The sequence below is a fragment of the Prunus persica genome, chromosome G8 (genome assembly GCF_000346465.2).
Source record: "Prunus persica cultivar Lovell chromosome G8, Prunus_persica_NCBIv2, whole genome shotgun sequence".
Taxonomy (NCBI): domain Eukaryota; kingdom Viridiplantae; phylum Streptophyta; class Magnoliopsida; order Rosales; family Rosaceae; genus Prunus; species Prunus persica.
The window spans coordinates 15,258,360-15,274,579 of record NC_034016.1 but is presented as its reverse complement, the minus strand read 5'-3'; the positions used below and the strand labels follow the sequence as shown (position 1 = coordinate 15,274,579).

At 39.5% G+C, this 16,220-nt stretch overlaps 3 protein-coding genes and 1 non-coding gene across 6 annotated transcripts; 2 read left to right on the top strand and 2 right to left on the bottom strand.

Annotated features, from left to right (window-relative positions):
* On the bottom strand, window positions 442-6,850 carry LOC18768023 (probable E3 ubiquitin ligase SUD1). Its single transcript, XM_007200263.2, has 9 exons — window positions 6,315-6,850; window positions 4,116-4,808; window positions 2,959-3,726; window positions 2,655-2,866; window positions 2,182-2,544; window positions 1,853-2,013; window positions 1,606-1,769; window positions 1,371-1,517; window positions 442-1,253 (listed from the first exon to the last, which is right to left on the bottom strand). The coding sequence occupies exons 1-9, from the start codon at window positions 6,627-6,629 to the stop codon at window positions 747-749; spliced, it is 3,330 nt and encodes a 1,109-aa protein (XP_007200325.1). The 5' UTR covers window positions 6,630-6,850; the 3' UTR covers window positions 442-746.
* On the top strand, window positions 7,091-7,175 carry TRNAM-CAU. Its single transcript is given in 2 exon segments — window positions 7,091-7,128; window positions 7,140-7,175. It is a non-coding gene; the product is annotated as a tRNA-Met (tRNA).
* Window positions 8,425-13,511, top strand: LOC18767201 (filament-like plant protein 7). Of its 3 annotated transcripts, none has more exons than XM_020569999.1 (6): window positions 8,425-8,536; window positions 9,403-9,505; window positions 9,593-9,737; window positions 9,887-12,221; window positions 12,313-12,373; window positions 12,672-13,511. In XM_020569999.1, exons 2-6 carry the CDS (start codon window positions 9,413-9,415, stop codon window positions 13,170-13,172), a joined length of 3,135 nt encoding a protein of 1,044 aa, XP_020425588.1. In that variant the 5' UTR covers window positions 8,425-8,536; window positions 9,403-9,412; the 3' UTR covers window positions 13,173-13,511. The 3 variants fall into 3 exon arrangements, with proteins under 3 accessions (XP_020425588.1, XP_020425587.1, XP_020425589.1); XM_020569998.1 differs by having other exon boundaries at window positions 8,425-8,703; XM_020570000.1 differs by lacking the exon at window positions 8,425-8,536 and adding an exon at window positions 8,772-9,217.
* On the bottom strand, window positions 13,365-15,808 carry LOC18767482 (O-acyltransferase WSD1). Its single transcript, XM_020570001.1, has 6 exons — window positions 14,833-15,808; window positions 14,598-14,670; window positions 14,432-14,499; window positions 14,075-14,290; window positions 13,834-13,971; window positions 13,365-13,723 (listed from the first exon to the last, which is right to left on the bottom strand). Exons 1-6 carry the CDS (start codon window positions 15,583-15,585, stop codon window positions 13,568-13,570), a joined length of 1,404 nt encoding a protein of 467 aa, XP_020425590.1. The 5' UTR covers window positions 15,586-15,808; the 3' UTR covers window positions 13,365-13,567.

Sequence of the window (16,220 nt, the reverse complement as noted above, 5' to 3'; positions counted from 1 at the left end):
ACATGAGCAAATGAAAAGCTAGAAAAAATGCCAAGCTATTGAGAAATGTATAAGCAAACCAGCAGCAAGAACTTTCGCATCAGACTTAAACAAACCGCTGCCGCCCAACATCAATACCTAGTCTTCCCCTATGTCTAACCATCCAAAAAACTTGTCTGAAAAATGTTTCCACGAGCATAACGCATCTAAGAAAGCAGTAGAAAACTAGAAATTTGGCATCAGACGAGGGACTCGGATTTGAGTTTTCTACATTAGTTGCGTCGTTTAACTTCAAGTACTGTTTCCTTACATTAATACGGTCCACTTGGAAATCGGATTATACAAATTCATGTTCCTGCTATCAAAATGTATCCAATGAATTTATACATTGCTGATCCCCCCAATCGCCTTGAGTGGTTTACGGTAAGTGAAATAATCATCCGGCACTTAGAAATCCAATCATGAAATAAGCAGCGATGTTTATTAATGCAAACAAGAAAAGAACAAAAGGACCAAGGATGACTAAAGCAGAGGCAAAAATGTGAGTGTATAGACAATTTTGCATTCATGTAAATTCTAATTACTAATTTCACAAGCATTATATGCACAAACTGAAAGACAACTCTAATAAGAGGGATATTTTGAATACCCTTTCTTACATCCATGGAGATGACGTACAAAACCAGTCCTATAAAGGGATGTAAGTATCTAAAGCTTCATATTAGCCTTGGATAAGACGAGAACCTTCTCTAGATTTGTGTCATACATTAAGCTTCAAGTCGGTTTGCACGCCTTAGTCGGAGTCCTACATCAGCTTCTCGGTCGTGTCGAATTAAACCACTGGCCTCAAAATTAGAGTCCTGCATTTCAGACGATGTCCCAGATTCATTTTGCTTCTCCACGATGGCTTCTCCAAAGTTATGAAGCCTACGACCAATTAGATACCGGTCATCCCGTATAGAGTTGTGAAGGTTGGTGAACCAGACATGGAATCTCTTGGCACAAAAGCACAGCAGGCTAAAGCAAAGGCACCCCAGCCAAGCAAACCGATAAACTGCTGAGTTGACTACTAATGGGTAGCCGAGAACAGGAAATAACCCTCTGGCAAGTACATAAGGCACACACAGGGCAGTCAACAACTTCATTATGATTGGAAATACAATCTCGCGAAGCACCCATAGACCTTGCAGCCTAGAGAAACCATCTTCCCTCACTCTTTCAAACTTTACTCGCCAGCTTTCATCTACCAGTGGCATCATGTGATCCAACATAACCTGCATAAGTACATAACAAGTACAACCATAAAGACCTAACTCCCCCGTGGATAGAAAATCCTCAAAATAAAGAAGTCCAACAAAATATGCAACTCATTATTTTATAGCACCGCTCACCAGTCTAGTCCATATCTTGAGAAAAATAAGTCCTAATGCCCAGTCCTGATAAAGCAGGAATACTGGGCTTTCATCAACAGGCACGCGCATCGGCACGATCACCAAAAGCTCAAAGAGCAGCCCAATCAATACAGGAATGATAAAAATCTGGAACAATAACAATATGTCAGTAGTTTATATACAAACCTGATATAGAACACTGATTCCTAGGAATAAAAAACCATATGATTCTTACCCATATTGACAAAAGCACAGAACTCTTGATAACAATGGCACACCACTTCCAGATCTGGCCCAACAGAACTGCAACCCTTTTTGTTCTAATATGCTCGATGGAATATCTAACTCCAGCTACAGCAGTCCATATTATGTAGCTTCCAATGATGAAAGCGTACAAATCTATTAAAAGAAAAAAAAAAAGGTAAAATGTTCAACATTCTGATCTCAGATATAAGAAGAATAACAATCAGAAAAGAATTTACCATTGCACTTGATGCCATGAGTTATAGGGAGAAAAGGAATGACATTGAAAATTGCCCTTCCAAGTGAGGTTGGTACAACTATCAAGGCAGAGTTGAATACAAGTAAAGTCATCCAAGCCACCACCAACAAGAGTACAATGCGAAGCACAAAGCTGTATCGTCTGAAAAACAGAGGGAGAAAGAGGTAAAACCAGTTAAGATAATCAAATAAAACAACACACTATTTCAGATGCAATAGAAAAAAGACAGACGATGGCATGACTTAAATAAATCCTGAGATAATCAGATCTACTCTCATCTTTCAATTTGTAAGGATTCTCTCAACTTACTCAGAATCAGATTGTTCATCTGTGTCATACTCTTCCACGACATTTGAGTCCCCTGATGCAAGAATGCTTCCATTTGGATCACCACCGCCTGGAAGTGCCACCAAAGCCTGGTCCTGTACCCCCTGTTGAACCTGTAGTCTATCCTGTCTTCCTGGCTCTGCATTTCCATTTTCCTGAGCTGCATTGTCCTCAGGTCTGGGCAACAAGAAATCAGTTAAACCAAGTGCCCAGCCAACTGCCGTAAACCAATAACGGAGGAGGGATTTAATCGTTGTCCGTAATTTAAAATGCTCAATGGCAAATGGAATACATATTTGAAAAAGAAGCATGTCCGCAGGAATTTCAGTAAATGGATCAGATACCCTGCCAAAGGGGAAAAATAAGGTTCATGTTAGCGAACAATATAAAATATCAACAATAAAACTGCAGTTGTGGAACAATAAGTGCCACTGAAACATTGAGGGTCATCTTACGAGATGTCAAGAGGAAAAATGGAGGGTGCCATCCGCATAGCTAATTTAACTGGTAAAAACACCAGCATCACAATTAAACTCCCATAAACCGCAACAGATAACAGGACCCTGCGAGCGTGTTTGTGCACAGGATCATCAATAAGATCACGGAAGGGATTGTAGTTTGGATCTGCGGGATCTCTAAGGAAATAAAGAACTCCATTACGCAGAACCTGCAGACAGAAGCATAGGAAAACAAATACATGTAAAATTGGTGTTTGGAAAAGCATATTGACCAATATGATAAGATGGCAAAGAACAATACCCCTCGAAGAAGACTGACGAATATACTTATTTGTAACATGTATACAATTCCTACAACCCAATGGACCAGTGAGCTGGCTAAAGGAGATGCTGAGAAAAATTGAACTCTGTGTGACATCGACTTCCCAAACATCCTTATAGTACATACATCTAGCCACCATCCACACATCAATGGAAACACCCCCAGTTCAATAACTAGAAGGAAAGCAACCTTAATCATTGTCATCAAATGCCTCATTGCTGCCAAAAGCTGCCTGAAGAGAGATGGAATTGTCTCTGCCATCGAAGCAATACCATAAAACCTTCCCATAGTCAATGGCTCACCCCTAGTGTACCGAATCAAAGCAACAATGCCAAGGTAGAAGAAAACTAGGGAGAATATAAACATGTATCCAATAGCAAGAGTTGTAACATCAGAGAGCCTTGAAGTTCCAAGTGTTGCCCCTTTCAAGAAGTCTGCTGAAAGTGGTGAACTTACATTGTTTGAAACCTCATTTAGTCCACTCATGTTCACTTTCAAGATCTCTGCAACCTCGTCAATCATACCACTTTGTTGACTTTCAGATGATGCATTCGTTACAGCTGTTACTGCATTCTTCAATGTCACATTTGCCATGGAAAGGGCTGATTCTGTGAGTGGCACGACTGTTGACAAAACTGGACCACTAGCAGTGGAGAAAATCCAGGATAAATGATAGAGTATAATCCGACCTAATGAGAAAGGCACAAAGATTACTACACCAAGGAATATCATATTGCTGGCCAGAACCTGTGGCGAGAAATGGAGCCATTCAACATATTAATACAAATTGAATACAAACAAATACTTTAACTGGTAATACAACATAGACTCTTAAATCAAAAACTACCACTGAGAGTCAACCTCAACCAAATAGCACACACACATACAGATATGTGTAATAAGATGAGAATTAGTTCAACCATAGTTGTCAAAAGAATCAGAAACAACGACAAAAACCTGGAAAAAAGAAGAAGAGAGAAATGACGCAAACATAAAAATATATGAAAAGATTAAGACAAGGAGAGCAACTAAGACAAGACTGTAAAACTGGAGAAACAGTATTTAATTATGAGCTAGCGTAATTCAAAAAGGGTGGAGGGAGCACCAACAAAAGACAAAAAGAAAACAAAACTTACAGTGAATGCATTTTCAACTAAGTGAAATACAGGTCCCTGCATGCCAACGAGCTCATCAAACGGTACATCCTCTGCCCCATCAGCATCATCCAAACCATCAAACATCTGTTCAACATGAGCTTCAAGACGAGCTGCCTGCATCTCCCATCGAGCAGCAACGTTTTCTGCATTCCTTCTAATAATTAGACCTGCTCCAGCAATCCCTTGTGCCCCAGCAGCATCTTCCCCATTTGCATCACCAACAAAATTCCTGTTAGCTTGTCCAGGAGCTCTTCTTGCAGCACGAGCACCATTTCTTTCCCCTTCATCTTCTCTGTCAGCATCCTGTCCTCCAAGCTCACGTAAATGCCTGAAATAATCTCTCAGAGAAGTGGCTCCGAGAAAAATAAACACAATGCTAGCAGAAAGTAGGAACCCATGCAGACAATCAGTGAGGATGACTGTAGTGGATAGATGACTTAGGAATAGTCTCTGAGCTCCACCAAAACTCCTCACAAAAGCCAGCCGCCATATCCAAAATGTAATAAAAGGTATAATGAGGAGCCAAACAGAAAGCACAAAACTAAGGCGCAGAAAAAATTGCAGAACATGGCATGTTTTCATTGCCATCCCAACTACAAACTCTTGAAAAGGCAGTCTTGCAGGGGCATTCTCGGCATAAACAGGAGAGAAGGAAAAAGCATGCTTGCAAACCTGCAATGCATGTCAAGGAAATCATGCGTGCCCAAAGAGTATAAATAACAACATTAAACTTAAACACAAATTGCATGGGAATTCAAGAAACAGCAAAAAATTAAAAACCAACAATATTGGAGTTCTCAATGAAATCTAAACAAATATATATATATATATATATATATATAATGATGTGCATAAAAAAGAATTTAAGGTCCAAGATAAAAGGTCTCAAATGAGAATCTGCTAGCTCAAGCAAAGCTGATAAATGAACTAAATGAAATTCACATTCCTATGATAGGATATCAACATTTAGCAACGTTTGGCTTTAGAACATAGGCCTGACACTGGGGTTTAGCTACTAACATAATGATATATTTATTTATTATTTTAGAAAACCTTATTTTTCCTTATTTAAAAGTGAGAGGTTTCCAAACCATTGCCTCCCACCAAGATGATCATGAAAACCCAAGAAAACTTTCGAATATATCTTTGCTCTTTTGTTTTTTGTAAACAGGAGCACATTTCATTCAAAGAACCCAAAAGAGCAATCCCAAGTACACTAACATACAATCATTTTGCGGCTCTCATCTCTTACAGTAGAGTTAATGATGCAGCGGAACAAGAACAAAAGATAATTTTGAGCAAACTTAACTCCGTTGATTCTAAGAATACCCGGAATTTAAAATCTAATCTGTTAATTCTGAGAATACCCAGGAAAAAAGTAAAGAGACGAGAGAAAAATCTCAATCTTCATTCAATAAACAAACATAAACTGCCCCCTTTCTTACAATTTCATGCATTATTTATAGGTGCCTCTCAATCAAGATGAGATAACTCCTCATAACTCCCCTAGGATGATATAAGATAAGATTACACAATTATGATGGGATAACTCCTTATAACTCTCCTTAACCTTTCCTATCCCAACTTCCCTCCTAATGATAACTTCACATTAAACCTCCCCATAACTCACAAAGATGAAAAGACTCTCCATAACTTTATTCATGAACCTAGATAACTCCCACATACGAAGAGACACTTATTTGATATAAGTTATTAAGACTTTCCTCATGCATGAACGTGATCCCAATGGTCCATGTATGTATTTGCTAAACTCGCTGCATCAGTTAACATCCCCCTAAGACAATTATGAACTAACAGGGAAAGATTTCATAGCTAAATAAACTTTATCCGACTCTTCAGCACAAAGCAAGTATAAAGAAACTCAAATCTTGTTTGATTACCCAATATAATCATGAGAGAACAAAAACAAAAACAAAAAATTTGAACGAATTGCCACCGATCTTCAACGCTTCCCATTTCTCAACACGACATCGCTAGCCTCCCTTGCCAATAACATAAACTACGAGTACACAAATAAACCCTAGAACCCTATCCTAATCAATTCCAAACTCTCTTATCTAAGAAATTGAGGGCTTGCAAACACCAATTCATCACCAATCAAAACCGAAACACAAAAAATTCCACAAAATCCGATCACCGAGAGAGAAAGAGTTGAACCTCGCATTGGCGAGCATTGCTGTGATTGAGCCACTGAAGGAGACAATCCTGGTGCACAAACTTGATGCTCCCGCTACAAGCGCACGGGTACCGGAGCGGGTTATCGGCGTCGCCCGGGTTCCTACAGATCCGGCACACGTCCTCCTCCTCTTCCTCGTCGTCGTATTTCACCGCCACCGACGAAGACGACGTCATCGCCACCGCGTTCGGTTCTTTCTCCTTTGACGACGACGATGTCTTGACGGCGTCTGCCGACGCGGCGTCGTCTGGGACGTCCCGGTCTGTGGGCGGTGGCGGGGCCGGGGCGATCTCCATAGGTCGGGTCAGAGGGGTGGGGGGTGGGGGGTGTGTCGGAGTCCGCGTTTGGGTATGGATCGGTCCTCGGTGGGCGTTTCGAAGTGGGGATGACGAAGATGGGTTGGGGTTTGGGTCGTGGTGGGAAAGATGGGGATGCGTTGATTTTTTTGGGGGTTTAATTTTATGTTTCGATTTTGCCCCTGCTCCGTGTGCTTACGGGACTCTGCGGTGCTTTTATCGTTGTGGGGGGTATGTCGGTGATTTCGACGACGTAATTTTGGTCCAATGGTTGGTGACGTGGACGCGGGGAAAGAGAGGTCGTTTGCTGGGAAGTTTCGACGGTCCCAAATCTACCTTTCACATCACATTTTAAATCTTGGACACGCTAATAACTTTAAGATTAATTTATTATTCCAACGAAATTACTTTATGATAAAATTATAATTTAAATAAAAATATTCTGAGGACATTAACATCAAGGGGTGGTGGCGCAGTTGGCTAGCGCGTAGGTCTCATAGCTTCTGAGTTATCCTGAGGTCGAGAGTTCGAGCCTCTCTCACCCCAACAAATTTTTTTTTTTTTTTTCTCAAAATATATTTTTTCATTTACAGAATAATTTATGAGCATTTACGGACTAAAGTAGGCGTTGCACTGAGCATAGACAAACCTAGCTAGTGCTCAATGGGAACCACTTCCCACCAAGAAAACAAAAAGGAAAGATTTTATTCTTCGTGGATAATTTATACAAATATATATATATATATATATATATTTTCAATCTTCATGGTTTTTACTTTATTTATAACAACAATATTTTCTTCTGGAAAAACTGTGAAGAACTGAATGTGCAATTAAATGGCGAATGGGTCAAGCTAGCTCGGTGAAAAAGATCTTAATTTTCACGCACCTTGGTATTGTGTGTGAGAAAACTCTCATCTCTTTTCTAATTTTGACCAAAAAAAAAAAAAGAAAAAAAAGAAAAGTGTACTTAAATGGTAAATTCCTTGATAACAGCTTAATGGTAGGTAAGTTACCGTTAATAGAGCATAATTGTCTAAGGTCTTTAATGATCAAAAGCAAGTGTAAGTCATGAACACTTTAGCATCTGTTAGACAAAGTGTTCAATTATTTACTGTAGCAGTAGCTAACTATGTCCAATGTTTATTGGTCTACGGATTTTGCATTTTAATCCAATTAAATTAGATGATTATAAATGTGGATTAAATCAATTAATTAAAATAGTGTGTTCTTTTTATTGTACCGAGTTTTGAATTCTCTTCCACGCATTAGAATAGTTTAGAATGTAAGACTAAGAAAATCTCAGTGGCAATGTAAGACAAGCTCATACATAGCATAGTTTATTTTTGACCAAACAAGAAGTATAGGTGTAGCTTATCAACTTAGTAGGGCCTAAACAAGAAACCTACAAAAAGAGACATCATAAATTTTGAGATGTTAGAACCAACTTTTCTTGTCTCGTATATATGTATAATAATGTATCCCACTAAGTTCTTAGAGAGCACCCACCAACTCCATTCTCAGCTCAAACAGAAACACTTGGATCCACCAAAACTTGGTAATATGTTCACGTCTGTCTGATGCAGCTTTGTCTTCTACCACCCTTAGCCATGCGTCACACTTGCTCTAACACCTTCTTCTGCAACTAAAACTAAAACTAAACCCACATAACGCATATATTCAAAGCAACTCTCTCTCTCTCTCTCTCTCTCTCTCTCTCTGTGTTCTAACTCGGGCCATTTGTTCCTTGACTCCTTTTGTCTTTGGTTTTCCCCTTTTCCCTTTTCTTCTTTTTCCCCTTTACTCTCTCTCTCTCTCTCTCTCTCTCTCTCTCTCTCTCTCTCTCTCTTGAATTATTACACACACAGGTGACTGTCGGTGGGGGTACGAGCATCCTATGATTCTAGGTTCTCTTCCTTTATGAGATTTTATAAGATGTTTGGTTGTCTTTGACTTTCATTTCCCAAACGTTAAAAATAGCATAATCTTTCTATGCTTCCTCTGTCTTGCTTCACAGCAATGGTGGTGGATGAGATTAGTGTTTAGCATTTTGGTCTTTCACTTAATTACCCAGGTTTGGATAAAAATGTGGCTTGAATTTCCTCATGCATGATCTATCCCTTGGTTATTATCTTAAACAAAACTTAGATTTTCTTGTTGTTTCTGTCATAACATCAAGACATAAATTTTCTTGATGATCACCACCACCACCACCCTTCTTCCTTCTGAGAATTTTTACAGCCTCCATTTTACTTTTTACTTCTTCAGAACTGCATGCTTTGCAACTGATGAGGCCTGACTGGAACAGAAAATTTTAGATTGCTTGAAATTCTTTTTCTTTTTCCTAATTTAGTGACTTTTTTGATCTGTTTTTTGTTTTTATTTTTGTTTTTGAAACAATCCCTCTGCTTCATCATGCTCTAGCATCTGTATGTTATCTGCATGCAAAGATGCTTAGATCTTTGTCCAATGCTTTCTTTTTATGGTTCTGATCATTTTCCAAGTATGAACTTGGATGTGTTCTGGATTTCATCATAGAAGAATCTAAACTTACAGTATGACATAATCCAGTGACAATTGGTGCAACTGTAAATATCCTTTACTCTTTATCTATCAAATTTTTAGTCACCAGAGTGTCTTAGCTATAGGCAATCACTTTAGTCCACTTCAATTTACTGAGATTGTTACTGTAATGACTTGCCTTTACAGGGTTTTTATGAATTTTTTTTTTTTTTTTTACATGCTAATTTCTCCTTTTCTGTTCTTGAATTAGGACCGAAATCATGGACCAGAAGGCTTGGCTTTGGAGGAAAAGATCTTCAGAGAAGACAATTCTTGCAACAAACGCCATTCCTCTCGGAAGAATTGAAGAAGAGGTAACTGAGAAGCTTAGTATAGTTTTAGTTTTTTAAGCAAAGATGTCGAATCTGAATATTGTGTGTACCAATGTTTCATCATGTTAGATACAAACATATCCAACTGAGAAAGGAAATGAAACAGAGAGATCAGGGAAAAATCTAAATGAGAAGCTAGCTTCAGTCCTCCTAGACTGTCATGTTAAAGAAGATCTTGTTACAGAACATGCAAAAACAGCAGAAGCTATAGCAGGTAGTTCTCAATTATCCTTCTATTCTCAGAGCTTCCATAATGTTCCTATACAAGCTTAGTTGTTCTGTAGATTAGTATTAGGCAATATGTTCTCATTGGATGCTCACATTTTGGCTTTTGGCTGATCGAATATATAACTTTTGTTTCAGGTGGCAAGAAGGCAGGAGAGCCAGTACTAAAGCAAGAACTAGATCAAGCTTTGAGGCAGGGAATATCTGCAAATGAGAGATTAACTCATTCAGATGATGCATTGGCAGAGTACAAGCAGCAATTAAATTTCGTTCGAGAAGAACAGGAGCAAAGAATAAACGATGCTGTTATGATGACAGCAAGAGAGTATGAGAAGGCACAGAAGAAATTAGAAGAGAAGCTGAGAGAGACAAGTCAACAGCTTTCAAACTTGGCTTTGGAAAATACTAATCTGAACAAAGCCCTTCGAGCAAAAGAGAAACTCATTGAAGATTTGAATAGACACAAGTCTAGAGCAGATGCAGAGTTCAGTGCACTAATGGCCAGACTGGATTCGACAGAAAAAGAAAATGCTTTTCTAAGATATGAATTTCACATGCTTGAGAAGGAACTTGAGATTCGGAGTGAGGAGATGGAATACAACCGCCGGTCTGCTGAAGAATCACACAAACAACTTTTGGAGAGTGTGAGGAAAATCACAAAGTTAGAACAAGAATGTCAAAGACTTCATCTCCTTATGCGAAAAAGGCTGCCAGGCCCTACTGCTTTGCTGAATATGAAGAGTGAGGTTCAAATGCTTGGAAGGGATCAGACCGAGATGAGGAGAAGAAAGTTGAATCCTACCAGAGATATGATTGTAAGAGATGCCAACAAGGGAAATTCTCCTGAAATTCCAAATAAGAAGATGCGTCTCATGATTGAGCAATTACATGATCTGGAAGAGGAAAACAAAACCCTTAAAGAAATTTTAATCAGGAAAAACTCCGAACTCCTTTCTTCGAGGACCACGCATTCTCAAACAGCTTCCAGATTGTCACAGGCTGGTACTCAGCTTGGACAGCTTTCCAAAGGCCAGAAATCTATGGAGCTAGTTGCATGCAGTCCGATTCCAAATGACATTTCTCGGTCTTCAAGGTTTGACATTGGCAGTGATGATGGGATTAGTTCCTCTGAATCTTGGGCTAGTGCTCTAATTTCAGAGTTGGAACATTTTAAGAATGAGAGACTTAAGAGTCCAAAGGAATGCAGAGAAGTTGAGGTTTCAGACATTAGCTTAATGGACGATTTTGTTGAAATGGAGAAAATGGCAATAGTTTCTGCAGTTACACCTCCTAACAAGGGACATCATCGTTGCTTTACTGGTAGGGAACTAGTGCCAGTTGAAGTTGATTCCAGCTTCAGCGACAGAAGAAAGTACAGCCAGTCAAAAGATGCAAGGCCAGAGAATTCTTTTGACTGGCTTCAGGTTGTTTTAAAAGCAATGTTGGAGCAAAAAAATGTTTCGAACCGAAGTCTAGATGAGCTATTTGAGGACATCAAAATTGCCTTGGGTTACATAAATCAACCAAATAACCATGAAGCTCATAGAACTTCAGTCTCAGGGCATCGTGCAGAATGTGATCCTATAGATTCATTTAGTGGAGCTCTGAGTATTGACACCTCAGTGGAAGATAATGGCAGCCAACGCAGCCAGTCCAGTCTGAGTAAATCAATCTCTAAACTCATTAAGCTGTTTCAAGGAATCAACCAAACATCTTTGGTATATGATTGTACTACAGATGTTTTGTCATATAGGGACCAGAGTTCCCAGATATTTAACTCAGCAGCATCAACAGACTACTTAATCCGCATTTTCCAATGGAAACGTTCAGAACTAAATGCTGTTGTGGAAAAGTGTGTCCTTACTTGTCACAATCTGTTGGGAGGAAAGGCTAATTTTGAAAATTTTGTTGAGGAACTTACTTCTACTTTGGACTGGCTTTTGAACGAATATAGGACACCTACAGATGCTTCAACCATGAGGAATAAAATTAAGAAGCATTTTGGTTGGCAAGAAGACCAAGGAGATATTGCAGTTGAGGGTGCAATTGGGGAATCAATTATTGGACATTCATCTGAAGAGCAGTCATTGTGTTTGCCTTTAGTTGCTTCTTCAAATGACCAAGATGCTTCGTTTCAGTTGAATAAGGTTCAGGATAAACTGCAAGAAGAAAACGGTAGATTAAAGGATGAACTAAAGAGCATGGAAGCTCAACTAAAGGAATCACAGCAAATAGTTGAAAGCTTGCAAACAGAACTGGAGAGTCTGAAACAATCGGAAGGGATTATGGAAGACCAGATCGAAAATCAGAAGTCGGTTAATGAAGATCTTGATACCCAGCTAAATGTTACCAAAGCAAAGTTGAATGAAGTCTTCCAGAAGTTCTCGTCGTTAGAAGCTGAATTGGAGCATAAACATAGCTGTTGTGAAGATTTAGAAGCAACATGTCTTGAGCTCCAACTCCAGCTACAAAGGTAATCACCAGTCTCCTGACTTTTTCTGCTGTGGAAACTATATAAAGCTTATGTTGATTGATGAGAAAATTCTGATTTTTTTAATTCACAGTGCTGAAAAGAAGGAAACTCCAGAGTTTGGCATAAACCAAGAGGAAAAGCAGTCCCAATCTGTAAGTTAAAGTTTTTTTTTTTTTTTTGGGTTTAGCTAATAGAGTCCAATTACATGAAATCTATAATTAAGTGAAGGCAACTCAACTATGCTTGACAAAATTGAAAGAAGTGATAGCAGAAGAATATGATCACATCCAAACATATATTGTGAAACTGCATTGATCATCTCATTACATATACTGGTTGTGTTTAAAAAGGAGTTCAAACTTCCTAAGAAAATAGATTTAAAAAATCAACTGCAATTGTAAACAATATTTTAATTAGGCACTGCAGTGTGACTGTTCTTCAAACTTTCAGGGATGGGAAATCACAACAGCTTCGGTGAAGTTGGCAGAGTGCCAAGAAACCATCCTAAACCTAGGAAAACAGCTGAAGGCACTGGCTACGCCAAGGGAAGCAGAACTTTTTGACAAGGTGTTCTCAACAACCACCAGCACTGCAGCCAATGCCAGTGACAATAACTTGAACAGGCGCTCTTCGCTACGTGATCAAATGCTTGCTGAGGATAACACCAGAGTCGGGGATGTCAAGTCTCCAAAGGAGAAAGAAACACCGAGAGATGCAGATGCAGAAAAACCATCCCTTCTTCACTCTGATAGTCATAATGCCCTGTCCACGCCTACTGCTCTGATGCGGGAAGGGCATCTCGGTTCAAGGCATAAAGCTGGTAATAGTGCAGTTGGGAGTCTGGCTATTGTGCCAAGTAAGAAACAAGGAGGTTTTGGTTTGCTAAGGAGGCTACTGCTGCGAAGGAAGAAAGGAAGCAACAAGAAACCCCAATCCTTGGCCAAGGCATGATTGCCAAAAGCCGCAAAAAGCCGCATGCCTACTGGGGGAATAAGAACTAGCTGCATGCAACTTATTGATGCAACTTATTATTGGTTACTTACGGGGTTTGGTCGCATGACATTGATCGTTAGACCTTGAGAGTTTGGTTCTTTTCTTATATAGTGTTTAGTGTTAGAGAGAGAGAGAGTGACATCGGAGGTATGGCTGATGTATATATGTCTTTGTTTGAAAGAGTTTGAAAGCCTACAAGGATGATGATGATGGCAAATGAACAGACCATCTACATATTAGCCTTTTCAGATATTTGCCCTTTCTGCATGTCAATGAAATGTATCACTAATCTTCCTTTCACATTCAACCTCATACAATTTTCTGACATTCCATTAAAATGTATAGTGGTCCTCCTAGGTTCGATTGATGGCTGCAGCTGCTTCCTTCATATCAAGCAAGGCCTCCTCTAAGCACTTTGCAAGAAATGCCGGGTCAGGGATGATATCTTTGGCCACCAAAATTTGCATGTCTGCTCTTTCAGCATAGCTTATCATGTGCATTGTAAGTGCCTGCATTACCAACCAGCAAAATCATTCATGTTAACATATATATTTCTGATTTGCTCTAGTTGACAATTCAGTACGTCTAGACAAATTTTAAGTGATTCTGTGGGCTGTACATGGGGCAGGCTGGATGAATTCACTCTTAGGTAAGTTATAGGGTTGCCTCCAAGTATGATTTCTTCTTGCGGGCCAAGTATATTTGAGAGAGTAAAGCTAGTATTGCAAACAATCCTGTAATTCAGCCAGGCAGCAACCTGCAGTACAACAGAAAGAAGCGGTTTTTAATATCCAAATTGGAAAGTGAACTTTGGTTTCTTTTTTTATTGTTTTGGTTTCAAAACTGCATTCTGTGCTCACCTTTGCTCCCAAGTAAGTCATTACAAAATACCCAATTTTGTACGAGAAATGGGCCTCCAGAGATCGTTTCTTCCGGTCAATCATCACTTTAGCTATCTTCAGATATGCTAGAGGATCAGTTCCACTTCTTTTATGATAATATATAGGTAGGAGAAGCATGCCGAATTTGTTACCCCAACTTGACCCTGAATTGCTTTTCATCAAATCGGATAGTTCCTGTTCCGATATCATCAGATTGATTCAAGTAACCACCCGAAGTTTAAACTTCAATAATTTCATAAGAAAACAAAGACAACACCATTGAAATAAATGGATAGCCCAAATATAATATAAGGTTACAAGTTTCGGCAAACAAACCTGCAATCCAGGTTGCTCTCTTAAATTCACCATGGCTATCCCTGTAATTTGAAGTCCCTCAGGCAAAGCTGATGACATACACAATTGGGTTATTATCCTTGAATGCATCAGACATCTGATTCAAATGGGAAGTACAAGTAAACAACCTCAGATGTCATTTAATTACCATTTGTTGTTCTGTGATCAAGGTATCTTGATAGCCCTGATGAAATCACCCCAAAAAGAACATCATTGATGGTCTGCAGAGTGGCATGAAATTATAGTCAAAACCATTTTTAAAAAAGTTATTTTTTTACCAAAAAATAATCTTTAAAAAACTCTCAGATAGGGACCCAACCCAAATACCCAATATAGAAATCCTTTTTCCCAAGCAGTGGCCAACATTCTCATATATCACTTACTGCATTTGGAACAGACTTCTTGACGAGCTTCATGTCCTGAAGCCTAAACCGAGCAGTGGCCAACTTTCTAGGCCAGAGCTCAACCCCATCACCACCACTGATCTCTGTTTTTCTGTCACAAACCCACAAGCATCTCAACACAAACTCCACCACAAAAATCAAGCTAAACCACAACATACCCACAAACCCAATCAACAAAGCCCACCAACCCTTTTCACCATTCACTCTGTTTCTCTTCCCAGAAGCCAAAGTTGGCATCTTTTCCTCATCTTCAGCTCCCCTGCAACTCGCCAAGAACAGAGACATGAGCGAAACACCATCTCCCAAAGCGTGGTGGATTCGGAAGATGGCGCAGTTGTGAGCCATTAGAAGGTGAACTTCCCACATGGGTTTCTCGGCGCTTAGCCCAGAGCTGGTGGAGAGGTCGGCCAAGTAGTCGTTGACCGCGGTGTCATGGTCAAAATGGGATGCGGTGGTGATGGGGTTGGGGACGACGATGACGTGGCGGTCGAGGTCGAGGTGGGGGATTTTGCGCCAGTGCTCGAGGCCCTGTGAGTCGCGGACCATGAGGCTTGAGAATCTGGGGTGAGAGAGAAGGAGAGAGCTTTTGAGATGGGACTTGATTGAGTCTATGTTTATTGGGTTCTTGAAGCCGACGGCGCAATGAATTATTTGGTTCATTTGGGGTTGAACAAAGAGGCGGCCTGCTGGGGTTAGGGGCTCGTCGGAGTAGTCAGCCGCCGCTGAAGCCATGACAGAGAGAGATAAGGCTGCCCGGTTGGTCCGTGTCGGAAAAGAGGGGCGTGGTTGACTGTTGAAAAATTAGAACACGTAACGAATTTAGTGGCCAGAGAATGACTTGGGAGTATCAAACTATGTTTACTATATTTATACTCTTCCTTCTACTTGTGGTAGATTTATTTTATAGGATTCTTTTTGTGGTTTTGATTTCAAGGAGTCCTGCTGTGGTACACTTAGGGCAAAATACATTTATAATAGGCTCTATAAATTACGTTCTTGGACAAATTTTAAGGATAAATTGGAAAAATACAACTCCAATTCGTATCTGTATCTATATTCGTATCCGTATCCTAAAATAGAGAGACTTCTAAAAGCTTCTAAATCTGAAAAGAGAAAATTGACTTCTAGTGACTTTCTATAATTTAATGCTCCCATGTTGCGCCATCATGTTCACTTCATCTCTCTTTAATTTCTTTCATTTGTTTTTCAAAAAAACGATGGAAACATTACAAATCCAAGAGAAGATTGTAGTTCTACAGTCCAATTGACTATTTAGGTTGTTTTCTTTCTGATTGAGAGTTCTTTCTGAGAAATTTGGGAAAATAATTAATTAATTTTAGTTTAGTGTTTGATTTTCATTATGGTGA